This window comes from Mustela erminea, chromosome 1 (assembly GCF_009829155.1).
Source record: "Mustela erminea isolate mMusErm1 chromosome 1, mMusErm1.Pri, whole genome shotgun sequence".
Taxonomy (NCBI): Eukaryota; Metazoa; Chordata; class Mammalia; order Carnivora; family Mustelidae; genus Mustela; species Mustela erminea.
Window position 1 is genome coordinate 100024380 of NC_045614.1, and position 26484 is coordinate 100050863.

General features: G+C 40.2%; 1 protein-coding gene and 1 long non-coding RNA gene across 3 annotated transcripts in view; one reads left to right on the top strand and one right to left on the bottom strand.

The window, feature by feature from the left end:
• Positions 1–1456, bottom strand: part of HACD2 (3-hydroxyacyl-CoA dehydratase 2) — a 121390-nt gene extending 119934 nt beyond the window's left edge. Inside the window, exon 1 of the mRNA XM_032335393.1 lies at positions 1230–1456. Coding sequence (XP_032191284.1) covers positions 1230–1384 — 155 coding nt within the window. The 5' untranslated portion in view covers positions 1385–1456. The remainder of the gene's footprint in view (positions 1–1229) is intronic.
• LOC116585968 lies at positions 1390–25237 on the top strand. 2 transcript variants are annotated; one of them, XR_004283826.1, is made up of 4 exons: positions 1390–1600; positions 23059–23109; positions 24457–24545; positions 24944–25237. It is a non-coding gene; the product is annotated as an uncharacterized LOC116585968 (long non-coding RNA). The 2 variants fall into 2 exon arrangements; XR_004283829.1 differs by lacking the exon at positions 23059–23109.
• Positions 25238–26484: the final 1247 nt, after the last annotated feature.

Consider the following 26484-nt stretch of genomic DNA (forward strand, 5'->3'; position numbering starts at 1 on the left):
GTACAGATTTGCTTTCATCAGCATCTGGAGGAATCACAAAATTAGCACCTCCTGGGAGGGGGATCTGGGTGGAAGGGAAGGGTGAGAGGGAGTTTCACGGTATGCTCTTGGGTATATTTTTGAATTATGCACCTGCCAATGTAGTACCCATTTTAAAAATAAATAAAACTAGATGTTCACCCTACAATTCTTTAAACTTTTCTGCATCTTTGAAATTTTTCATAATAAAATGTTAGCGAAAAGCTTTTACAAATGCTGGCTGGCTCAGTCGGTACACCAAGCGACTACTGATCTCTGGGTTGTATGTTCGAGCCCCACATTGGGTGTAGAGATTACGTAAAAATAAAATATCAAAAAGAAAAACATAACAAATTGATCCTGTGATCTCCGCACCAAAACTAAGGGATCAAATAACTGGAGGAACCCTGGAGATCACCTAATCCAAACTCTTTAGTTTTACGGATGAAAAACTGAGGACAAGAAAAGCAAAGTGATTTATCCAAGGTCACACAGATAGCGTCAGAACTAGAACTAAAAACCTGCTGTGACAAGGGATGGGCTAAAATGGAGAAACAAGAGGAGGTAAAACCTGTTTAAAGCGTCTATCTCCCTCCTCCCCAGTAACTCTGCCTTCCACCTTCCCTACCCCAATCCATCCTAAAAAGTCTCAGCTCAACTAAAGCACAGCTTTGCTCATGTCACTGGTCAAAAACTTTGAACGCTTTTCCATTACCTTTCGGATTAAAGCTCAGTCTAGATTTTGAAAATAGCCGCCTAAATAAATGGTCACTCTGCAGCCACAGCTCCCTCTACTCCCCTTGGGGGAAACGGCTCGTATTCGTGACTTGCCGCCCGGGCTCTCCTCGGCGCTGCAGGATAGCCGGCACGCCGCAACCACCCCCCCACCCAGCCCAGACTGACCCCTGACCAGCCCACCCGTCCTGCCAAGGCCCTCGGGACCAGCGCCAGGGCGACTTTCCCGGTGTCCCCCTGAAGCCGGGGAACTCCAGCTCGGGCACACCCAGTGCCTGAGAACTTGCTCGGCCCCTCGCCCAGGGGGGAGTCCCGGACAGGCACCTGGTCCGATTCGGCTGCCCTCAATGCCCCGGAACCCGGCCCCTGACACCCGCCGCCCCCGCTGCCCCGCGCGCTGGCCCGGCCGCTCCGCCGGCCGCAGAGCCCCCTCCCCGGCCCGGCTTACTCCCCGCCTCCCCGAGCCCCGGCCTCACCCGGCCGTCATCACCACATTGTAGATGACCAGATACGCCGTGGCCAGAGGCCCTGGGCCCTTCTTTTTCCGCGCACCGCCCGCTTCGCCGGCCCCGGCCCGGGCGCCCCCGCCCCCATTCCCCTTCGTCGCTGCAGTCGCCGCCGCTGCCGCCATGTCAAGCCACCCGAGCACGCTCTCCTTGCGCGAGCACAGCAGCCCGGACAAGGCACCGCGAGGGGGCGGAGGGACGAGGGAGAGGCGGGGTCGAGTCCGCGGGGCGGAGCCAGAGACAGCGCCCACGGCGGCCGCCATCTTGAAAGAGGGCAAAGACACTCCTGACGCTCTCCGCCTTTCAGCTCGTTTCAAACGCCAGTGCCATGTTGGATCACGGTAATCACCGCCTCTTTGCGCTCCGGGTTATACTCTCTGGCGCCATCTTGGATTATGTCAGAGTCACCTCCGTCCGTAGTCCAGCAGTTCCTAACATCTGGATGCTTTGTCGTCCCTGTTTCTCCCTGTATAAACTCTGTCTCCATGATGGATCAAGAAAATGATGATTTCCTTCTCCCTTTTCATCTTCTTCCAGTGGGTGATCGAACAACCTGCCATTTTGGGTCAGGGTAATTGACGGCGATATCGCTTCCCATCAACCCCAGAGGCGGGGGAGGAATACGCTTTTTGGCGGGTTCTCTTTGCTCCTGCACCAATAGCCAGGTTGAAGGTTCGGTTTTCGAAAGTTTCTTCCCTGGCTTTTAAATTTTAAGTTACTAGTACAGTGGAGAAGGTCAATGAGAAGTTGCCCCTTTTTTTGACTAAAGTCGTACGTGTGGTCTAGGTTCCAGTGTCATTTGGGAAGGTCTGGGAGGTTCAAGTGCATCTTCCAGCCTGAAGCCCTGTGGGATCACCTGTCGCCGAGGCGGGACGAGGACGAGGTATTTAGGTGGTCAGCTAAGGGTGAGGTGCCGAGTGGAGCAAGAAACTTCCCACCTACAGTGGTCCAAAACAGAAGTGTTGGCTTAAACGTAAAACCTGTCTGCTGAGGTAAACAGGGAAGGCTTATGGAAACTGCTTCAGCCAGCTGATCACTCTTGCTCATTAAGTGCTTTGTTCTGGATTTTTTTTTTCCTTTAATTTGTAAAAGGCTCCTACAGCTAATTTTCACACAGATATCTTAAATGAATTGCTGTATACATAGTGGTATAAAATATTTATCCATTCTAGCAAGTAGAGTTTCTGTGAGGTTGCACGGGGCGGGGGGTGGGGGGGGTGGCGTTCTTTGCAGTAAATGAGAGACAGTCTTCTGTCTGTCCATATAGAGAGAGCTGGTGGAAAATAAATCTATATTAACTGGTGAAAGGTCTTATCAGTTAGGAAGTTATTGCAGTAAACCGAGCTATAGTGATAGTGGTTTAGGCCAGAGAGGTCATGATTGAAATGATGGAAACCTGATTGAATTCTGGACATATTTTAAAAGAGCTGGTAAGATTTGTGGATATATTATACGTGGAGTATGAGGTAAAGGAGACATTGTGAGCAACCTGGAAGAACCAAATTGAAGAAAGTATTTTGAAGGCAGAAATGGGGAGTTTTGCTTTTTTATGTGTCGAATTTGAAATTTACATTAGACTCCAAGTGGAGATGTTGAGTAATCAATTACATTTAGACCAGGTGCAGGCAAAACTGTTCCTTCTGTAGGTTCCAAGGGAGAATCCATCCATTCCTTACTTCCTCCAGCTTCTAGAAGTTGCTGGCATTCTTGGCTCACAAGTTACTTCAATTTGCCCTCTCGGAACTTCCACCTGCTTTCTTAAAACAACTGATCTTTGTGATTGGATTGGGCTCAACCAGATAATCTGGGATAATTTCCCCATAGCAAGAGCCTTAACTTCCATCACTCCTGCCCAGTGCCTTTTGCCATATAAGTAATATTCTGAGGACTAGAATAGTGACCTATGTGGGGGCCATTATACAGCCTACCACATTCCATTGCCCCCCCAAAAAGACAAGCAAACCCCAAAGACTTGAGAAAAATGATGTTATTTTTAAACCATTATTAGATTTGCAGGGAAAGTAAGGAATCTCCAAAGTGGGAACTGGAAGTGAGGAGAGGGCTTTTGTTGGTGATGGTTAAGAATAGTAAATTGAAATTACAACAGTGATCAGTTAGCAAAAGCCAAAGCCAGCATTTCTCTGAGGGCAACTGCTATGACCAGGGCTAGGACTGAGAGACTAACCAAGAGATATTTCTAGGGCCCCCCCCTTTTTTTTTTTAAAGATTTTATTTATTTATCAGAGAGAGAGGGGGAGAGAGCAAGCACAGGCAGACAGAATGGCAGGCAGAGGCAGAGGGAGAAGCAGGCTCCCTGCCGAGCAAGGAGCCCGATGTGGGACTCGATCCCAGGACGCTGGGATCATGACCTGAGCCGAAGACAGCTGCTTAACCAACTGAGCCACCCAGGCGTCCCTCTAGGGCCCTTTTTATAAGGGTGCTAATCCCATTCCTAATCACACCCCGAAGGCCTCACCTCGGGGTGTTGGGGATCAGGATTTCAATACATACATGAATTTTGGGGGAACACAAACACTTAGATTAAGGTGTTATTTGCCTTGGCAAAAGGGATTTTGCAGGTGTGATTAAATCAAGGTGTTTGAGGTATAGAGATTAGTCGCATTATCTGAGTGGGCTCAATGTAATCAAAAGAGGGAGGCAGAAAAAGAATCAGTCAGAAGGGGAAGTGACTGTAGAAGAGAGGCAAAAGAGAGATGCAATGTTTCTGGCTTTGAAGGTGGAGGCAAAGGGCTTCCAGAACCAGGAAAATGTAAGGAAATGGATTATCTCTCTAGCAAGAAATGCAGCCTCGCCAACATCTAATTTTAGTCCAGTGAGACCCGTATCAGACTTCTGACCTACGGAATTGTAAAATAATACATTTGTATTGTTTTAAGCCACTAAGCTTTTGGAAATTTTAACAGCAGCAGCAATTGGAACCTAAATTGGAACCTAAATACAGCTAATACATCTCCATCACTATCAATCAAAAAGCATTCCTAGTAGTGATAACATGATGAAAGATTCTGTTCATCAGGAACACATAACAATCATAAAAGTGTACATAATTACATGACCTCTGCGCTAATGTTCCAGTTCTATGTAGAGAATAATAAAACATTATTGAGTGACATTAAGGAAGACCTAAAGTAAGTGGAGGGATACTGAGTTTGTTACCAGAGAACCGGTTCTGAACTCACTTTCAGCTACTTGCCACTTGAAAATCAACAATTGAGACAAGTGATGGTGGGAGAGGAAAGGTGACTTTACTCAGGAAGCCGGCAGCCTGGGAAGATGTTGGCTTCAGGATTTCAAATCAGAATCAGATCTCAAATCAGAATCAAATCACTGTCCAGGTATAGCTGCAGGGATTTAAAGTGGATGGCAGAAGAAAAGGGAGGGAGGCTATCTATAGGAGAAGCAGGTGCCCAGGCAGTTAGTCCTATGTCAACATGACCCTAAACAGACTTACTGGCATCAGCAGCGCTGCATTAGAATGTAATCAGGCCTTATCTTCTGGCAAAGTTTGGACCTTCACTCCTTAAGGCCAGTGGTCTACAAAGCTCAAGGAAAGTAAGTTAGTTCTGCCAAAGACCAGAGAATTATTTAGGTCAGGAAGCAAGAAGTGCATAAGCTTGAAGCAAGTTAACCCTTAAAACTGGTTGGAGTGCTGTTACAAGTCATAAATTGAAAGACTCCATATGGTAAAGGTAACCGTTCTCCCTAAATTAATTTATAAATTACATTAGATCTCAAATCAGAATTTCCTCAGGTGGTTAGTGTTGTTTGTTCATTTTGTTTTTTTGTGGAACTTGATAAGGAAATTAAAATTTTACAAAGAAGTGTAAACGTTTTGTCAAGATATTGGGGTGTGCGGTTGGGGCGCCTGGGTGACTCAGTGGGTTAAAGCCTCTGCCTTCGGCTCAGGTGGTGATCCCAGTGTCCTGGGATCAAGCCCCACATCGGACTCTCTACTCAGCGGGGAGCCTGCTTCCCCCGCCCCCTCTCTGCCTGCCTCTCTGCCTACTTGTGATCTCTGTCTGTCAAATAAATAAAAATCTTTAAAAAAGAAAAAAGATATTGGGAGAATTTGACCTATAATAGATCAAGAATTATTATAAATTATAGTACATAGGACAGTATAGTATTAGTATAGGAATGGCAAATAGGCTGATGGACCAGAATAGAGAGCCTAGGAACAGACCCAAACATATATAGTCACTTTGGGTATGACAGAGATGCTGTAGAGAAAAGACGGGCATTTCAATAAAAGCTACTAGAACAGTTGGATATCCATATGGGGAAAAAAAATTCCCTTCCTCACAGCGCACACAAAAATCATTTCTAGGCTTAAATATGAAAGACAACAATAAAAGTTTTTAGAAAGTAATATAAGAGAGTATCTTTATTATCTCAAAGGTAAAGAATTTTAAAAGAAGGCATAGAAAGTACCAACTGTAAATGAAAAGACTGATACATTTGACTAGATTACAATAAAGAACTTCTTTTCATCAAAAGACAGCATAAAATTAGGAGGAAACCCCATAGAGTACAGAGTGGGAGAAGATACTTAACACACACATAATTAATAAAGGACTAGCCTTTACAACATAATGAAAACTTCTTCGAATCAATAAGGGATAATCACATTGAAAAAATGAGCAAAAGACTTGAATAGGGATTTTATCAAAGAAAAAATATGACCAATAAACATATGCAAATATCCTCAACTTCACTGGTAATCAAGGAAATGAAAATTATAACTATAGTGAGATACTTTACAGTGAGATACATTTTAGCCATCTTCCAGGGTGGGTGAAATGAAACAGTTTGAAAATACCAGTTCTTGGTGAGAACATCTTGCAGCAGAAACTCCTGAAGCCTGCTGGTGGTATTGATGCATTCACTTCAGAAAATGGTTTGGCGTTATCTCGGAAAGTCAAAGGTACACATAACCCATGATTGATTTCTACTGCCAAGTAGATGCCCTTGAATGCCCCTAGAATACATATATCAGAATATTTAAAGCAGTTTTGTTTATTACAGCCCCACACTGAATACAACACAACATCTTATATATAGTGGAATAAATAAATAAGCCATGAAATGTTACACTGGGTTACCTTACAGCCATGCTCTACTTGACAACTTCGATGAATCCCATAAACATATAATTGAGTGAAGGAAGTAATGCACAAAGGAATGTACATAGCCTGATTCATCTAAAGTTCAAAATCAGGCCAAATGAAACTACATTTTGGGGGTATATATACATAGGTAGGTGGAAAAACTATAAAGAAAAGCAAAGAAGGGATCACCACCAAAGTCACAGTAATGGATTCTTCTGGATTAGAGCTGGCCACCTGACATAGGGGCAATTGATTAGGAGGCAGCCCTCTCCCTCATCTTTTTATCTTCATAGTAAAGGTGACTTCTACACCAAAGGGGAATATACTAATCATTTCCAGGTTCCTATGTAAGGGAGACCAACTTAGGTTAGTTAGAAAAGGAATGCATTGTAAGGTCAGTGGGTAGCTCACAAAATTAATGGAAAAGTTAATGAATGAGGTTTGGAACATGGACAGGAAGCCAATGGAAATTAGGCAACCAAAAGAGAGACCAGATCAATACTCAGGAAGAATCTGGTTATTATCCAGCAGCTTATGTCATTGGCCTGGCTACCTCTGGACATTGAATGCTTCCATTACTGGTTCTTCTACTACTCCTGAAAGATTCAAAACTGCCATTTGCTTCTCTGTGTTACTATGGGGTCAGGGTCTTAGGAGCATCTGATTAGAAGTTCACATACCCAAATTCTAGAGACTTTGTTGTTGGATTAGGAGCTATTAGCCTACACTTGAGCTTCATTCTTGAAATTCCCTCCAAATAGTGTGTTAGAACTGCATGGTCAAAAATGAAAGACATCTATCAAAAGGAATATGAGAAGTAAACACATATGGTCCCACAGGAAGGAGGAAAAAGATATATGAGTGGTTAAGATTTGTGAAATTCACTGGGCCATGTTTTTACTGGGGGACAAGACATTATGCACAGTCATTGAATTGAAAGGCAGCCAGGCTTTTTCTTCCTTCTGGCTTGTAGTGTACCATTCTCTCTCTCTCTTTTTAAAAATTGTAATTCCAGTGTAGTTAACATAGAGTGTTATATATGTTTCAGGTGTACAAAATAGAAATTCAATAATTCTATGCATTACTCAGTGCTCATCATGGTAAGTATAGTCTTAAAACCCATCACTTATTTCACCTGACCCCGTTTTCCTCTTTGGGAACCATGAGTTTGTTCTCTATAGTTAAGAGTCTTTTTTTAGTTTATCACTTTTTCCCCTTACTTAGTTCCTTTATTTTGTTTCTTAAATTCCATATATGAATGAAATCACATGGCAATTTTCCTCTGACTGACTTATTTTAGTTAGCTTCACCCATGTTCTAGCAAGTGGCAATATTTTGTTCTTTTTTATGGATGAGTAATATTCCATTACCCCCACCCCCATCTTCTTTATCCATAGTAATGCTGCAGTACACATTGGGCTGCATATATTTTTTGAATTAGTGTTTTCATATTCTTGGGTAAATAGCCAGCAGTGGAATTACTGAATCATATAGTATTTCTATTTTTTATTTTTTTGAGGAACCTCCATTCTGTTTTCCACAGTGTTTGTACCAGTTTGTATTCCCACCAACAGTGCACAAGGGTTCGTTTCACATCCTTGCCAACATTTGTTTCTTCTGTTATTGATTTTGGCCATTCTGACAGATGTAAGGTGTTATCTCATTGTGGTTTTGATTTGCATTTCCCTGATGTTAGTGCTGTTGAGCATCTTTTCTTGTATCTGTTGGCCATCTGTACGTCTTCTTTAGGAAAATGTCTCTACATGTCTTCTACCCATTTTTTAGATTTCTCTCTATGTGTGTAGAGCTGTAGATGTTTTTCTTATATTTTACATACTAACACTTTATCAGATATGTCATTTACAAATATCTTTTCCCATGAGTAAGTCATCTTTTAGTTGATTATTTCCTTTGCTGTGCAGAAGCTTTTAATTTTGATGTAGTCCCAGTAGTTTATTATTGCTTTTGTTTGCCCTGCCTCAGGAGACATATCTAGAAAAATGTTGCTAGGGCTGATAGAAAAATTACTGCCTATTCTCTCTTGTAAGGTTTTTATGGTTTCAGGTACTTAATTCATTTCGAATGTATTTTTGTGTTTGGTATAAGAAAGTGGTCCAGTCTCATTTTGCTAGAAGCTGTCCAGTTTTCCCACCACCATTTGTTGAAAAGATTTTTTCATATTGTCTATTCTTGCCCCCTTTGTCAAAGAGCAAGAGACCATAACACTGAGGGTTTATTTCTGGGGTTTCTATTCTGTTTCATTGATCTATGTGTCTACTTTTGTGCCAGTACCGCACTGTTTTTATTATGACACATTTGTAACATAACTTGAAATCTGGAATTGTGATACTTCTAGTTTTGTTTGGGGGAGGGTGTTTTTTTTTTTTTTTTAAAGAATTTATTTATTTATTTGACAGAGATCACAAGTAGGCAGAGAGGCAGGCAGAGAGAGAGAGAGGGAAGCAGGCTCCCTGCTGAGCAGAGAACCCAACGCGCGAGCCCAGGAGCCCGGGATCATGACTGAGCGGAAAGCAGAGGCTTTAACCCACTGAGCCATCCAGGCGCCCCTGGGTTTTTTGTTTGTTTGTTTGTTTGTTTTTGTTTTGTTTTGTTTTGAGATGCTTTGGCTCTTCAGGTTATTTTGTGGTTTTATACAAGTTTTAGGATGTTTTTTAAAGTTCTTTGAAAAATGCTGTGTTGGTACTTTGATAGCGATTACATTAAATCTGTAGATTGTTTTGGAAAGTGCAGCCATTTTAATAACATTTGTTCTACTAATCTGTGAGCATGAAATGCCTTTCCATTTCTTTGTGTCATCTTAAATTTCTTTCAGTAGTGTTTTATAGTTTTCAGAGGACAGGACTTTCACCTCCTTAGCTATGTTTGTTTCTAGGTATTTTCTTATTTTTGGTGTGGTTGTAATTGGGGTTGATTTCTTAATTTTGCTTTCTGTAGCTTCGTTATTAGTGTATAGAAATACAACAGCTTCTGTGCTTTGATTTTGTATCCTGCAACCTTACTGAATTCATTTATCATTTCTAGCAGTTTTTTGGTGGAATCTTTAAAGATTTATATATATAGTATATCAACTGCAAATAGTGGAAGTTTTACTTCTTCCCTACCAAATTGGGGCTTTTAATTTTTTTCTGTTGTCTGATTGATGTAGTTAAGACTTTTGGTATATGTTGAATAAAATTGTTGAGGATTTTTGCATCTATGTTTATCAGAGATACTGGCCTGTAGTCTCTTTTTTGAAAGCATCTTAATCTGCTTTTCATATCAGGGCAAAGCAGGCCCCATAGAATGGATTTGAATGCTTTCCTTCTTCTTCCATTTTTTGGTATGGTTTGAGAAGAATTTTAAAATACTTTGTGCAATTCACCTATGAAGCCATCTGGTCCTGGACTTTCATTTGTCTGGAGTTTTTTGATTATTGATTCAATTTCATTGCTGGTAATTCAGTTTTTGGAGGCTTCTCTGTTTCTAGGAATTTTTGCCTTTTTTTTTTTGGATGAGTCTGGTTAAAAGTTTACCAATTTTGTTATTTTTTCGAAGAATTGACTCCTGGTTTCATTGATCTCTTCTGTAGTTTCTATTTTGTTTATTTCTGCTCTAATCTTTATTATTTCCTTACTTCTGCTGGTTTTGGGTTTTGTTTGTTCTTTTTCTAGGTATGAGGTTAGGTTTTTATCTGGGATTTTTCTTGCTTCTTGAGGTAGGCCTGTATTGCTATAAACTTCCCTCTTAGAACCACTTTTGCTGCATCCCAAAGATTTTAGACTATTGTGTTTTCATTTTAATTTGTCTCCATGTATATTTTTTATTTCCTCTTTTATTTCTTGGTTGACCCATTTATTGTTTCATTGTTTAGTAGCATGAATTTAATTTCCATGTATTTGTAGGCTTTCCAGATTTTTTTTTCTTAAGTTTGATTTCCAGTGTCATAGTGTTGTGATCAGAAAGGATGCATGATATGACTGCAGTCTTTTTGATATTGTTAAGACTTGTTCTGTGGTCTAATATGTGATCTATTCTGGAAAATGTTACATGTGCACTTGGAAAGAGTGTTTTCTGCTCTTTTAGGACAGAGTGTTCTGAATATATCTGTTAAGTCCATCTGGTCCAGTGTGTCATTCAAAGACACTGTTTTCTTGCTGATTTTCTGTTTGGGTGATCTATCCACTGATGTAAGTGGGGGTGTTAAACTCCCCTCCTATTATATTACTACTAATTACTTCCTTTTTGTTATTAGCTGCTTTATGTATTTGGATGCTCCTATGTTGGGTGCCTAAATAGTTAAAATTGTTATATTTTCTTGTTGGATTGTTCCCTTTGTGATTATATAATGTCCTTTTTTGTCTCTTGTTATAGTCTTTGTATTAAAGTGTATTTTGTCTGATATAAGCATTGCTATCCCAGCTTTCTTTTCATTCCATTTGCATAATAAATGCTTTTCCATCCCTTCACTTTCAATCCTCATGTGTCTTTAGGTCTCAAATGAGACTTTTGTAAGCAGAATATAAGTGGGTCTTGCTTTCTTAATCCATTTTGTCACCCTGTGTCTTTTGATTGGAACTTTTAGTCCATTTATATTCAAAGTAATTATTGATAGGTATGTACTTAATTGTCATTTGTTATTTGGTTTTTGGTTGTTTTTGTGTTTTTCTCTGTATTTTTCTTCTCTTGCTCTCTTCTATCATGGCTTGCTGGCTTTCTTTAGTGATATTCTAAATATCACTAATTTCTTTATGTGATATTATAAATGATATTTCTTTAGTGGTATTCTATTGAATTCCTTTCTCTCTTTTGTTTTTGTTTTGTTTACATATTGCTTGTCTTTGTTTATTGATTACCATTAGGTTGTTATGTAGCTTCTCATGTGTATAGCAGTCTATATTAAGCTGATGGTCATTTAAGTTTGAACCCATGCTAAAAGCACTAAATTTTTACTCCTCTCCCTTCCCTGTTTTAGGTATATTCTGTCATATTTTATCTCCTTTTATTTTGTGAATCCCTTGACTGGTTTTATAGGTATACTTAATTTTACTTCTTTTGTTCCTCCTACTTTTTTTTTTTTTTTTTACTCTTATTGTCTTTCCTTTCCACTTAGTAAATCCCATTTAACATTGCATATAAGGCTGGTTTAGTGGTCTTTTGTTTGTCTGGGAAACTCTTTATCTTGACTTCTATTCTGAGTGATGGCCTTGCTGGGTAGAGTATTCTTGGATGTGGGTTTTTTGTTTTTGTTTTTTTTTTCTTTCAGCTCTTTGAATATATCATGTGACTCCCTTTTGGCCTGTGAGGTTTCTGCTGAAAAATTAGCTGGTAACCTTGCGGGGTTTCCCTTGTATGTAACTGTTTTGTTTTGCTTTTAAAATTCTCTCTTTATCACTACTGTTTTGCTACTTTAATTATTGTGTGTATTGGTGTGGACCTCTTTGGACTGATTTTGCTGGGGGCTCTCTGTATCTCCTGGATCTGGATTCCTGTTTCCTTCCACTAGATTCAGGAAGTTTTCAGCTATTATTTCTTCATAAAAACTTTCTTCCTTTGGTGGGAATGCAGGCTGGTGCAGCTACTCTGGAAAACAGCACAGAGGTTCCTCAGAAAGTTGAAAAGAGAGCTACCCTATGACCCAGCAATCGCACTACTGGCTATTTATCCTAAAGATACAAAGGTAGTGATCTGAAGAGGCACATGCACCCAAATGTTTATAGCAGCAATGTCCACAATAGGCAAACTATGGAAAGAACCTAGATGTCCACCAACAGATGAGTGGATAAAGAGGATGTGGTGTATATATACAATGGAATGCTATGCAGCCATCAAAAGAAATGAAATCTTGCCATTTGTGTCGACATGGATGGAACTAGATGGTATTATGCTGAGCAAAATAAGTCAATCAGAGAAAGACAATTATCATATGAGCTCCCTGATATGAGGAAGTAGAGAGGCAACATGGGGGGTTTGGGGGTTAGGGAAGGAAAAAATGACACAAGATGGGATCAGGAAGGAGACAAACCATAAGAGACTCTTAATCTCACAAAACAAACTGAGGGTTGCCGGGGGGAGGGGAGTAGCGAGACGGTGGTTGGGTTATGGACTTTGGGGAAAGTATGTGCTATGGTGAGTGCTGTGAAGTATGTAAACCTGGCAATTCACAAACCTGTACCCCTGGAGCTAATAATACATTCTATGTTAGTAAAAAATTAAAAATGAAAAAAAATTTTCTTGCCCCTCCCTATAATGTGAATGTTATTACACCTGGTGGTGTTACTTAGTTCCCTAAGTCTATTTCATTTTTTATTATTATTTTTTCTCTCTCCTGTTCAGCTTGATTGCTTTCCATTACTGTGTCCTCCAGATTCCTAATCTGTCCTGCTTCCTCTAGTCTAATATTTATTCCATCTAGTGTTTTTTAATTTCAATTAAATTAAATTTCATCTCTGATTGGGTCTTTACAGTCTTTCTTTGTTTAGGTTCTCAGTGAGGTCCTCCACTCTTTTCTTAAGTCCAGTGAATATCTTTATGACTATTACCTTACAATCTCTATCACACATATTACTTATCTCCATTTTGTTTAGCTCTTTTGCCATGATTTTGTTCTCTTCTTTCATTTGGAACATATTCCTCTGTATCCTCTTTTTTTTTTTCCCAACTTTGTTTCTATGTGTTAGGAAAGTCAGCTATGTTTCCTGCACTCGAAAGTAGTGGACTTATGAAGAAGAGGTCTTATAGTACCCTGCAGTGCAATGTCCTGTGTTCAACAGAACCTGGAGCTTCAGGGGTGTCTCCTATGTATGTTATGTGCACCCTGCTTTTGTGGCTGAGCTACTTTGGCCTTCAGTCCCATCCTCAGTGATGTCTCTCTTTGCCTGTTGTAGGCAGGATTTGGTCCCTGTGTTGTTAGTGGGCCAATACAGGGCTGCCTTGGGCTTGAATTGAATCAGATCATTTGTTTGCCAGAGATGTGGTAGCGATGTACTACAGAGTGCCTTCTCTTTATTGTTTCTTGAGAAGCTTTCTTTGGTGGGCAGGGCCTGTAATCAGACCAGATGTCTTCCTTCAGCTCACTGTTGGGGCTATAGTCAAGACTTTTCTGTGTGGTTATCTGCCCCTATCCCTGGGGCAGGAGTCACTTTGGAGTGGTGCTAGCCCCTATCAGAGCTGCTTGCATAATGCTGGGCTTGTGGCACTGTTTTTGATGGGCTCCAGCCAAGGGCATATTGCAAGGGGCAGGTCTGCATGAGAATGCCAGGGCTGTGTGTCTATGCAGTGTTAGCAAGGTTTGTTGGGTCTCTTGTGGGAGGAGTCCTGGAGCTGAGACCTGGCTACAGGGGGACCTGTCCACAGAGAATATGGGAGAAGGGCCACTGTTAGCCAGTTAGGTGGAGAGCCAGTTAGGTGGAGAGCGTTGGTTCCTGAAGGTTTCTGTGTCTAGGCTGGGAGTTGATGGGCGGGGGCGGGGGTGGGGGGGAATGGCACCCACCAGCTATTTTGTTCCTGGAGAAGTCTCCTAAGGATCCCTGCCCCTCCACCATGTGCTCTGAGATTATTAATTAAGTCTCCTCCCCATACACCCCAGGCATTTTTCAAACTGCTCTTTCTCTTCTCTATCTCCTTGGGGCTGTTTGTTATGCTATCTCATTAAAAATGAGGACTCAGTTTCCTATAGCCCTCCAGGGTTTCCCAAAGCCCAGCCTGCTGATTTTTATAGTTCTAAGTGTTAAGCTGATTGTAAGAACTTGCAAAATTAGCCCCCTCTGATTTTCAAAGCCAAAGGTTATGGGGAGTTGTCTTCCCTGTGCAGTTTCTCCATGCCTGGGTTCTTGGTGTGAGGGTCTGTTTCTTTCCCCTCTCCAGTTGGTGGCATACCTCCCTTCCACGGATACTGCCAAGGGTTATTTAGCTCTTGACCATGTCTTTATCCTTCCTACCCTCTTCAGTGTGAACTTTTCCCTACATTTAGTTGTGGAGAGTCAGTTCTGTCAGTCTTTGGGTAATTTTCTGGGTTATTTACACTGATCTTGGTATTACCTAGTTGTATCCATGGGACAAGGTGAGCCAGAATTTTCCTACTCCCATCATCTTACCTAGATGTCTTAATTTTTTAAAAATATTAATAGCATCCTGTCTTTGTGCCTTGGATATAATGTTTTCTTCTATTTCTTTGATGATATTAATTAACACATTTTTCTCTTCCTGTATAGTCTTTTTTTTTTTAAGTCCTTTTTAACGTTTGTTGTCCTCTGTCTTTTGTGTTAGAGACTTGCCTCAAATGGTTGCTGGTATTTAGTTGTTTGTCTGTATTTAAGAGTGAGGTACTAAAAACAAGTTTGTGTCTCGGTGGGGCCTGTTTATTGTGGGCCTTTCTGTAAAGTGCTTAGTCACTAAAATGACCTGAGAATGAACAGACAAGTCCATGATATGCAGAATTCAGTAGGATATAGTTTTAATATCTGTAGCAATGTGGCCCTACCAGAAAGAAAGCATTTTGGGATTCTGCCAAATCAAGAAAGGTTTCAATACCATCAAGACTCATAAGGATTAAAAAAAACCTGACTTTGAGTATCCATATAGGTAGATGGGAAAGATTTAGATATCTAAGGAAAAGTAAAGAATGTAAACCAGTGGAGTCATGAAAGAAGTAAGATACACTCTTTCAGGTGGTACAGACTTTCAGGAATAAAGGAACATTTAGGACTTAAGCCCAAGAACTGGATTTTAGAGTTGGAAACATAGTGACTATAGAAAGGGACTTAACTTGATCATCAGAGTCACAAGAAATATCACCAGGGTGTCTTATGTTCCAGGAGAACATAAGAGTTCCAGGTCTTATGCCCCATTGAAGTCTAGTTAAAAAGTGCACTCAGTCGAGAGGCAGGACAGGGGTTTGGGGAGTAAGAAAGGAAAAAATGAAACAAGATGGAATTGGGAGGGAGACAAACCATAAGAGACTCTTAATCTCACAAAACAAACTGAGGTTTGCTGGATGGTGGAGAGATAAGGATAGAGTGGTTGGGTTATGGATATTGGAGAAGGTATGTGATATGGTGAGTGCTATGAAATGTATAAGCCTAACGATTCACGGACCTGTACCCCTGAGGCAAGTAATACATTATATGTTAATAAAAATAATTAATTAAAAAAATGAAAATAGCATATTGTGAATTAAAAAAAAAAATACTCAGTCAACTGAGAAGGTAGTGTTTCCCTCAGCTCAGCTTTGTTCAGGGCTGTAAGCCTGGTTCAATATCCACAAATCAGTCAATGTAATACACCATATCAATAAAATGCAGGGTGGGACACCTGGGTGGCTCAGTTGGTTAAGCAGCTGCCTTCGGCTCAGGTCATGATCCCAGCGTCCTGGGATCGAGTCCCACATCGGGATCCTTGCTCCGCAGGGAGCCTGCTTCTCCCTCTGACTCTGCCTTCCACTCTGACTGCCTGTGCTCGCTCTCGCTCACTCTCTCTCTGACAAATAAATAAATAAAATCTTAAAAAAAATAAAAATAAAATAAATTAAAAAATAAAATGCAGGGTAAAATTCATGATCATTTCAATGGATGCAGAAAAAACATTTAATGAACTTCAACATCCCTTTATGATAACTCAAAGAAGTGGGTAGCAGGAGAAGTTACCTCAATATAATAAAGCCAAATATGACAAGCCACAGCTAAAATCATTCTCAAAAGCTTTTTCTGTAAGATTGAGAACAAGACAAGGATGCCCACTCTCCATTTGTATTCATCATAGTTTTGAACGTTCTTGTCAGAGCAGTTAGGCACGAAAAAGAAATAAAAGTCAATAAATGGTGTCGGGAAAATTGGACCGCCACAGACAAAGAATGAAATTAGACCACTGTCTCCTGAAACCATAAAACTAGAAGAAAACATAGGCTGTAAACTCCTTGACATAGGTATTACCAAAACAATAATTTTGAATCCAACACCAAAACAAAAGCAAAAAATAAATAAATGGGTTTACATTAAACTAAAGACCTTCTGCACAACCAAGGAAAGTATCAATTAAATAAAAAGGCAATCTACTAAATGAGAGAAAATATTTGCCAATCATATATCTGGTAGGGGGTTAATATCCAAAAAATATAAAGAACTCATGTAACTCAATAGCAAAAACCCAAATGATCTGATTAGAAAATGGGCAGAAAATCTAAATAGACATTTTTCCAAAAAAGACATACAGATAGCCAATAAGTACATGAAAAGATGCTCAACATCATGAATCATCAGGTAAATGCAAAGCAAAACCATGGTGAGATTTCACTTCATAACTGTTAGAATAGCTGTTATCAAAAAGACAAGAAGTATATGTTGGGAAGGGTGTGGAGAAAAGGGAACGCTTGTGTACTACTTGTGTACTACTGGTGGAAACAGGTATAGCCAGTATGGAAGAGTTTTTTGAGATTCCTCAAAAAATTTAAATTATATGATCTAGCAATTCCAATTCTCGGTATTAAATCTGAAGAAAATAAAAACACTAACTTGAAAAGATCTATGCACTCTATGTTCATTGCAATACTGTTTATGATAGCCAAGCTGTGAAAACAACCTAAGTGTCCATTGATGGATGAATGGATGAAGAAATTATCTTATAGTTAAATAACAGAATATTATCCAGTCATAAAAATGCATGAATTCTTGCTATTTGCAACAAATGGATGGACCACAAAGGCATTATGCTAAGTGAAATAAGTCAGATGGAGAAAGGTAAATACAGTATGATTTCTCTTATATGTGGAATCTTGAAGAAGAAGAAGAAAAAAACCCTCATAGATAAGGAGAACAGATTGGTCGTTGCCAGAGGTGAGGGTGGGGAATGGGGGAAATGGGTGAAGCAGGTCAAAGGTTAAAAAAAAAAGTGAGTATTACATCTTGGTAAATTTATAAATCTACCAAATCAGATCTGGAAACTGAGTTTAATAGTTTAAGGAAGAACTAGGTTTTAAAATTTGCCACACGAATGGGTCAAATATTAATAAAAAAAAAACAAAAAATAACCCATAATGGGGTGCCTGGTTGGTTCAGTGAGTGGAGCATGCAACTCTTGATCTTGGGTCCAAGAGTTCAGGCCCCACACTGGTCATAGAGCTCACTTAAGAAACAAAAACAAAAAACCCAGAATGGTTTCTAAGTAATCCTTTTTGTGCACAAAAATCACCCTGAGTCATTAAATACCAACACTGATAATCTGATGAAAATTGAGCTGTTTTATTGAGAAATTCCTGCATGACAGCATGTATGGGTCATTTCCCCGGGCTATCCAATTTTTCAAGAAAAATGCTCCAACCTCTCGCCTGTGCAGGAGTACCCCGCAGCAGGGCTGACTTCATAGGTGCACACTTGTGTAGTCACACAGGGCCCTGCACTTAAAGGAACTCGTGCTTGTTTTAATGCCCTGCTGTCACTGTCTTGAAATTCTTTTTTTTTTTTTTTTTTTTTTTTTTTTAAAGATTTTATTTATTTATTTGACAGAGAGAAATTACAAGTAGATGGAGAGGCAGGCAGAGAGAGAGAGAGGGAAGCAGGCTCTCTGCTGAGCAGGGAGCCCGATGCGGGACTCGATCCCAGGACCCTGAGATCATGACCTGAGCCGAAGGCAGCGGCTTAACCCACTGAGCCACCCAGGCGCCCATGTCTTGAAATTCTTAATACTTCTTTCTCCCCCCAAACAAAGGCCTCGCATTTTCATTTTGCACTGGGCCCTGCAGATGATGTAACTGGTCCTGCCTGTCAGCCACACAGGGGAGAGGGCTGGAGCTCTGGGGTTCAGTGTGTAGCTTTTCCTTGAGCCTTGTGTTTTCTGAGCTGCTTCACTCCCATCTCAGTTGGACCTGTTGTCCACCATTCCGTGGCCTCTCTAGTCTAAGTTCAGAAGATCCCCTTTTCTGCCAGAGTTGGGAAAGGGACTGTCAGAAGGCCATATGGACTAGAGGAGATAGGAGAAAGTCGGTCTAATCCCTCTACTTTTACCTAGTTCTGTGGTAGGACTCAGCTTGCTCTTCGAGGCTTTCTCTCCTGCATCTACTTGCAGAGTGGAAAAAAGGACAAAATTAATTACCAGTTAGTCTATCCCCCAATTTTGTCAACACTCAAATCTACCATATCACCTCTCTCATTTTTTGTCCATGTAGGTTCATGCCATTGTCCTTTTACTTTCATTTCAGTAAGGTTTTGGGAGACAGGAAATAAATGCCAAGTGTTCAATCTGCCATTAGCCACTAGTCTTCATTCAGTTTCCATAGAAACAACTGTTTTTCCCTTTATCAACCAATTTTTATTGGCTTATATAATAATTAAATTATGTTACTACAGTTACAACTGAAATAAATAAGTTTAAGAACAAACTCAGTTGACTACACTCAGAAGTATGTGGGCATCAGTTAATTTATTTTACAAAGGAGTGAAAATTGCGGTTAAGTTGAGCAAGTTGGATTAAATGAAAGTTAACTGAGCTTCTTCTTCTTTTTTTTTTAATAATTTCTTTTCAGCAAAACAGAATTCATTGTTTTTGCACCACACCCAGTGCTCCATGCAATGCATGTCCTCCATAATACCCACCACCTGGCTCCCCCAACACCCCCCTCCGCCCCTTCATAACCCTCAGGTTGTTTTTCAGAGTCCATAGTCTCTTATGGTTCATCTCCCCCTCCAATTTCCCTCAACTCCCTTTTCCTCTCCATCTCCCCATGTCCTCCATGTTATTTGTTATGCTCTGCAAATAAGTGAAACCATATGATAATTGACTCTCTCTGCTTGACTTATTTCGCTCAGCATAATCTCTTCCAGTCCCGTCCATGTTGATACAAAATTTGCATATTCATCCTTTCTGATGGAGGCATAATACTCCATAGTGTATATGGACCACATCTTCCTTACCCATTTGTTTGTTGAAGGGCATCTTGGTTCTTTCCACAGTTTGGCGACCGTGGCCATTGCTGCTATAAACACTGGGGTACAGATGGCCCTTCTTTTCATTACATCTGTATCTTGGGGGTAAATACCCAGTAGTGCAATTACAGGGTTATAGGGAAGCTCTATTTTTAATTTCTTAAGGAATCTCCACACTGTTCTCCAAAGTGGCTGCACCAAATTGCATTCCCACCAACAGTGTAAGAGGGTTCCCCTTTCTCCACATCCTCTTCAACACACGTTGTTTCTTATCTTGCTAACTCTGGCCATTCTCAATGTGGTTTTAATTTGAATCTCCCTGATGGCTAGACATATTTTTTCGTGTGTCTGATAGCCATTTGTATGTCTTGATTGGAGAAGTGTCTGTTCATATCTTCTGCCCATTTTTTGGATATGATTATCTATTTTGTGTGTGTTGAGTTTGAGAAGTTCTTTGTAGATCCTGGATATCAACCTTTTGTCTGTACTGTCATTTGCAAATATCTTCTCCCATTCTGTGGGTTGCCTTTTTTTTTTTTTTTTAAAGATTTTATTTATTTATTTGACAGAGAGAAATCACAAGTAGATGGAGAGGCAGGCAGAGAGAGAGAGAGGGAAGCAGACTCTCCGCTGAGCAGAGAACCCGATGCGGGACTCGATCCCAGGACTCTGAGATCATGACCTGAGCCGAAGGCAGCGGCTTAACCCACTGAGCCACCCAGGCGCCCTGTGGGTTGCCTTTGTTTTGTTGACTGTTTCCTTTGCTGTGCAGAAGCTTTTGATCTTGATGAAGTCCCAAAAGTTCATTTTTGCTTTTGTTTCCTTTGCCTTTGGAGACATATCTTGAAAGAAGTTGCTGTGGCTGATATCGAAGAAGTTACTGCCTATGTTCTCCTCTAGGATTCTGATGGATCCCTGTCTCACATCGAGATCTTTTATCCATTTTGAGTTTATCTTTGTGTAAGGTGTAAGAGAATGGTCGAGTTTCATTCTTCTACATATAGCTGTCCAATTTTCCCAGCGCCGGAGACTATCTTTTTTCCACTGTATATTTTGTCCTGTTTTGTCAAAGATTATTTGACCATAGGGTTGAGGGTCCATATCTTGGCTCTCTACTCTGTTCCACTGGTCTATGTGTCTGTTTTTAGCCATCAGGGAGATTAAAATTAAAACCACATTGAGATACCACCTTACACCAGTTAGAATGGCCAAAATTAGCAAGACAGTTAACTGAGCTTATATTTTAAATAAAGATGTAAGACATCCATTAAAAAGGTTCATTATTGGAAGTCCAAACAATTTGGCTTCTTGGACAACCAGTGTGAAAGAGCTTATCTGTCTTTAAAACTGCTTGAGTGGGTCACCTGTGTGGTTCAGTCAGTTAAGCGGCTACCTTTGGCTCAGGTCATGACCCCAGGGTCCTGGGATCAAGCCCCATGTTGAGCCCCATGTCAGGCTCCCTGCTCAGTGGGGAGCCTGCTTCTCCTTCTCCCTCTGCCTGCCACTCTGCCTGCTTGTGCTCTCTCTCTCTTTCTCTCTGTCAAATTAAAAAAGGAAAAAAAAATCTTAAAACTGCTTGAGCAAGCAAATGCCTTTCTAGGACCAGGCTGTTTTCTGCACTTTATGGGTATTATGAATGTGTTCAGACTGACTTCCTGGACTCTGGACCTTGGTCTGTTCTAATTCCTAGCTATTCCATCTACCTCTGTCTTGATCTTCTAGTTGGACTTTTGACCTGCTTTGACCTAAATGACCTTGGTTGGCATCTGTGAGTTGATACCTTACATTCCCTTTAAGGATCCCCTTCATACGTACCTGGTTCTACCAGTCTCTAGCTTTTTAAGGATTCTTCAGGGCAAAGCTGACCTGCCGCCTATAGCTTCCTTCTCTGCAGGAAGTCAGGTTTCAGCTTCTGTGCTTTAAGTCAGTTACCCACTCATTTGTTTGCTTTCTGTCTTCCAAAAATCTGGTATTTTTCTTTTGTTTTCTCCCATATTTATCTTTGAAGGGTTTACAGCTTTTAAAAAATTATTATTCCTTTACTCTCAGGTTAGCATGGGTTACAAAGAGAGCAGAGTGACCGCTTATTTTCAGTAGGTCCTCTTTGGCCTCCACTCCTGCCATAATAGCTTCTCATTTTCTAAGTCCTTGGTATTCTGCTTCTCCAGAAAATAGACCCCTCCGCTTTGAGCTCTCTAGACAATTTTTGAAAAGATACCTATCCAGCCATTTGCCGGGACTGCTTAACAAAGGACTCTTTGTTCTGTGGCTAATATGTAGTCAGGTACAAGTCAGTGGGAATTTGTTTTTGTAAGTATCAATTAAAAATTGGGAATTTATCCATCTCTTTTGAGTTATCCAATTTGTTGGCATATAGATCTTCATAATATTCAGTTACAATTGTTTGCATTTCTGGGGCACCGGGGTGGCTCAGTGGATTAAAGCCTCTGCCTTCGGCTCCCAAGGTCCTGGATCGAGCCCCACATTGGGCTGTCTGCTCAGCAGGGAGCCTGCTTCCTCCTCTCTCTCTGCCTGCCTCTCAGCCTACTTGTGATCTCTGTCAAATAAATAAATAAAATCTTTAAAAAAATTGTTTGTATTTCTGTTGTTGTTGTTTTTTTAAAAGATTTTATTTATTTATTTGACAGAGAGACAGCAAGAGAGGGAACACAAGCAGGGGGAGTGAGAGAGGGAGAAGCAGGCTTCCCACTGAGCAGGGAGCCTGACCTGGGGCTGGATTCCAGGACCCTGGGATCATGACCTGAGCCAAAGGCAGCCGCTTAACGACTGAGCCACCCAAACACCCCTCTGGTATTGGTTGTTATTTCTCCTCTTTCACTAGTAATTTATTTGGTTTCTTGCTCTCTCTTTTTTTTTTTTTTTTTTAAATCTTGCTAGAGGTTTATCAATTTCCTTGATCTTTTCAAAGAACCAGCTTCTGGTTTCATTGATCTGTTCTGTTGGTTTTTTTTTTTTTTTAGTTTCTATGTCATTTTTTTTTCTATATCATTTATTACTGCTCTAAGCTTTATTTCCTTCCTTCTGCTGTGTTTGGATTTTGTTTGTTCTTTTTCTAGCTCCTTTAGATGTAAAGTTAGGTTGTTTATTTGATATTTTTCTTCTTGAGGTACAAAGCTTTGCTATAAACTTAGCTCTAAGAACCACTTTTGTACATCCCAAAGATTTTGGACCATTGTGTTTTCATTTCCATTTGTTTTCATGTAATTTTAAAAAATTTCTTTTTTTAATTTTTTGATTGACCCATTCATTGTTTAATAACATGTTATTTAACCTCCTTGTATTTATGCTCTTTAGAGATTTTTTTCTTGTGGTTGATTTCTAGTTTCATAGAGTGTGGTCAGAAAAGATGCATGGAATGACTTCAGTTTTTTTGAATTTGCTGAGACTTGTTTTGTGGCCTAATATGTGATCTGTTTTGGAGAATGTTCCCTGTGCACTTGAAAAGAATGTGTATTCTGCTGTTTTAGAATGGAATGTTCTGAATATGTCTGTTAAGTCCATCTGGTCTAGTGTGTCATTCAAAGACACTATTTTCTTGTTGATTTTCTGTTTGGATTATCTATCCATCAGTGTATATGGGCGTTAAAGTCCCCCATTATTATATTAATATAATCTCTTGTGTTTGTTATTAACTGTTTTGTGTATTTAGGTGCTCCTATCTTGGGTGCATAAATATTTACAAATATTATATCCTGTTGTTGGATTGTCCCCTTTATTATTATGTATTATCCTCCCTAGAATGAAGCATTGGCAAGAATGTGGAGAAAAAGGAACCCTCCTGCCCTGATGGTGAGAATGTAAATTGGTACAGCCACTGTGAAAAATAGTACAGAGGTTCCTCAAAGAATTAAAAATAGAACTACCCTACAATCCAGGAATGACACTACTGGATATTTACACCCAAAATATAAAAACACTAATTCACACAAGGGATACATGCACCTATGTATATTACGGCATTTATTTCCAATGGCCAAACTATAGAAACAGCCCAAGTGTCCATCGACAGATGAATGGATAAAGAAGATATTTTATAGACACACACACAATGGAGTATTAGTCAGCCATAAAAAGAATGAAATCTTGCCATTTGCAACAACATGGAGAGAGCTAGAGAGTATAACACTAAGCGAAATAAGAGAAAGTCAAATACCGTATGATGTCACTCATATGTAGTTTAAGAAACAAAACAAATGAATAAAGAAAAAAAAAAAAAAGAAACAACCAAGAAACAGACCATTAATCATAGAGAACAAACTGATGGTAACCAGAGGGGAGGTGGGTGGAGGGATAAGGGACATAGGGGATGGAGATTAGAGTACACTTACCATGATGAAAAAAAATCAAATGAGCTATTATTGTAGGAATGCTTTATAAACTGAAAGTTACCACCAAAACTAAAAATTATTATTACATGAAAAAAAGAAAATGAAGTTAAGATTTTTTTGGTAATTATGAATCTGTGTGTATATATCCATAACACACTCCTCATTTAGTAAATTAGATTTTAGTTATTTACCACGTTACCCCCCTCCAACTGTATCTGTGTATAGAACTGTTGATCTTCACAATGTTTTTTTCATGGGAGTTAATGTTACTTAAATGGCAAATAGATCGAAGATAAAGAAAATGTGTGGTGCCTCTGCCTTCTGCTCAGGTCATGATCTCAGGGTCCTGGGATCGAGCCCTGCATCAGGTTCTCTGCTCAGGGGGACGCCTGCTTCCCTCTCTCTCTCTGCCTGCCTCTCTGCCTACTTGTGATCTCTCTCTCTCTGCCAAAATAAATAAATAAAATCTTTTTTTTAAATGAGGATCTCTTTAGAATAAAGGTATAGTGCAATTAAAGTCAAGCTAAGTCCGAGAAATTTCCTCTTAATTGCAAAATAAGTCTCATAAGGTCAGATGAGCTTTTCTCTTGTGACTATGAAGAGGAGAGTAGTATTGGGAGTTAAAACTTTGCCTTAGAACAAGTGGGCAGTTGTAGCATTTCCTAAACTCACAGCAATTATTTTTTGTACAACTGCATGGGCACTTTCAGATTCAAAGATCCTTCTCTGGGACGTAGGTGAACTTAAATAGTTCTTTTCATCTTTCATTAGTATATAACTTTTTCACATGTGTATTTTGTTTCTGCAGGATATAATCAGTTCCTTGAGAGAGGATATTTCTGACACAACTTAGCATCTCTGACTACCAGAAGAATAGGGGCTTAGTTTCAGGAGCAGGTAATGTGCATGAGCTCATTTATTTTTATTTTTATTTTTTATGGGTGCCTGGGTGGCTCAGTCAGTTAAACATCTCTTGATTTTAGCTCAGGTCTTGACATCGGGGTCATGAGTTCAAGCCCTGCATTGGGCTCCACATAGGCATGGAGCCCGCATTAAAAAAAAAAAAAAATCCATCATCTTTTATTTTTGAGAGCAAGCAAGCATGTGTGCACATGCTAGCAGGAGCAGTGGGGTGGGGAGAGGCAGAGAGAGAATTCCAAGCATGCCCAACAGAGGGCTTGATCTCATGACCCTGAGATCATAATCTGAGCTGAAATCAAGAGTCACGTGCCTAACGGACTGAGCCACCCAAGCAACCTGCGCTCATTTAATTTTTATAACCATGGGGGGAGGAGGTATTACTCTAATTTTATAGACAAGAAAACTGAAGCACAAACTACACAACTCCAGTAGGAGGTGCAGCTGGAACCGACTCCCCTTGGCTGATTAACCAGGTTTGCTAAGCCCTACCCTAGACTTCTGTAGTGTTTGTCTTCAGTGAACAGGTCAGGTGCTTTCTGGAGAGAGATCTGGGACTTCATGGACCTTACAGAGTAGGTTGTATGTCTACTTGTTAATAAGTACTTGACAGGGGGCGCATGGGTGGCTTAGTGGGTTAAAGCCTCTGCCTTCGGCTTAGGTTGTGATCTCAGGGTCCTGGGATCAAGCCCCACATCAGGCTCTCTGCTCAGCAGGGAGCCTGCTTCCTCCCCCTCTCTCTGCCTGCCTCTCTGCCTACTTGTGATCTCTGTCAAATAAATAAATTTAAAAAAAAAAAAAGTACTTGATGAACCTGGCCTGAGGCTCTCTTTCACTTTAACATAGCACCTGGAATAAGGTTGTGGAGGAGCCCTGTAACTCCACCTCTCTTAACTACTGGAGGCTACTAACGTCTGCCCAAAAGAAGCTAGTAAGTGTGAATGACCAAATCGACAGGCTACTTTATAATTTTCTTCTTTCTTAGTTATCTCCAACTAGAAAAACTCTAGTCCCAGAATCCAATAATGTGAGGATTTATTACACACTTCCACGTGGTCACCACCGGGGCAAAAACAGTCTCTGACATGAAGCCCTCCCTGCAGAATATCAGCATTTGGAACACAGCAGGGCCTGCGGGCTAAGATTTCAAACAAGCAGCAGTTAGAAATTTTAAAGTTGTCTCCAAACATTGTAGGTCTCCTGGCTGTCTCCAGTTCCAGTGATCAAAGCCACTGAAGGTAAATGATTATAGCTGTCAGAATGGCCCCTCCCACTTCCCTTTTGGGTCACTGTCAAGGAAATCCTACCCTAGTGACCCTGTCTCTCCTCTGCATCTATCTCAGATGGCCCCATTGGATTCTCTCCTAACTCAGGTAGCTCCAGGTTCCGAAAACACCTGAGATTGTTGTCCTGGCTGGTTGTTTCATATCACAAGTAATCTGGTAATTGCTTCTGAAATGCAGGTCTACTTAGATTTGGTGGTGAGGAGCACAGAACTGGTACTTTTAAAATGTCTTAAAAAGTGGAAAATATGTGTGAATATAAATGGCTAATCACAAACTATAACGTAGGTATTGAGTCTATATTATCAATGTAATTTGGTGAAACTATGGACCATGCCCTCCAGACTGATTTCACACAAACATTTAAGTTTTAATTTCATTGTAATTTGAAAAGTAATATGCCTGGTTCAGGTAAAATTTGGAGTTCTCGTTTTTCTGTAATCCATCTGGAACAGTGCTGATAGAACTTTACAGAAAGTTTTAACCCGTGCTGTCTGATCAGGTAGCCACTAGTCACATGTGACTACTGAATGCTTGAAATGTGGTTAGCACAACTGAGTAACTGAATTTGAAAATTTATTTATTTTAATTAACTTAAGCTTAAATAGCCACTTGTGACCGTGGCTACCATATTA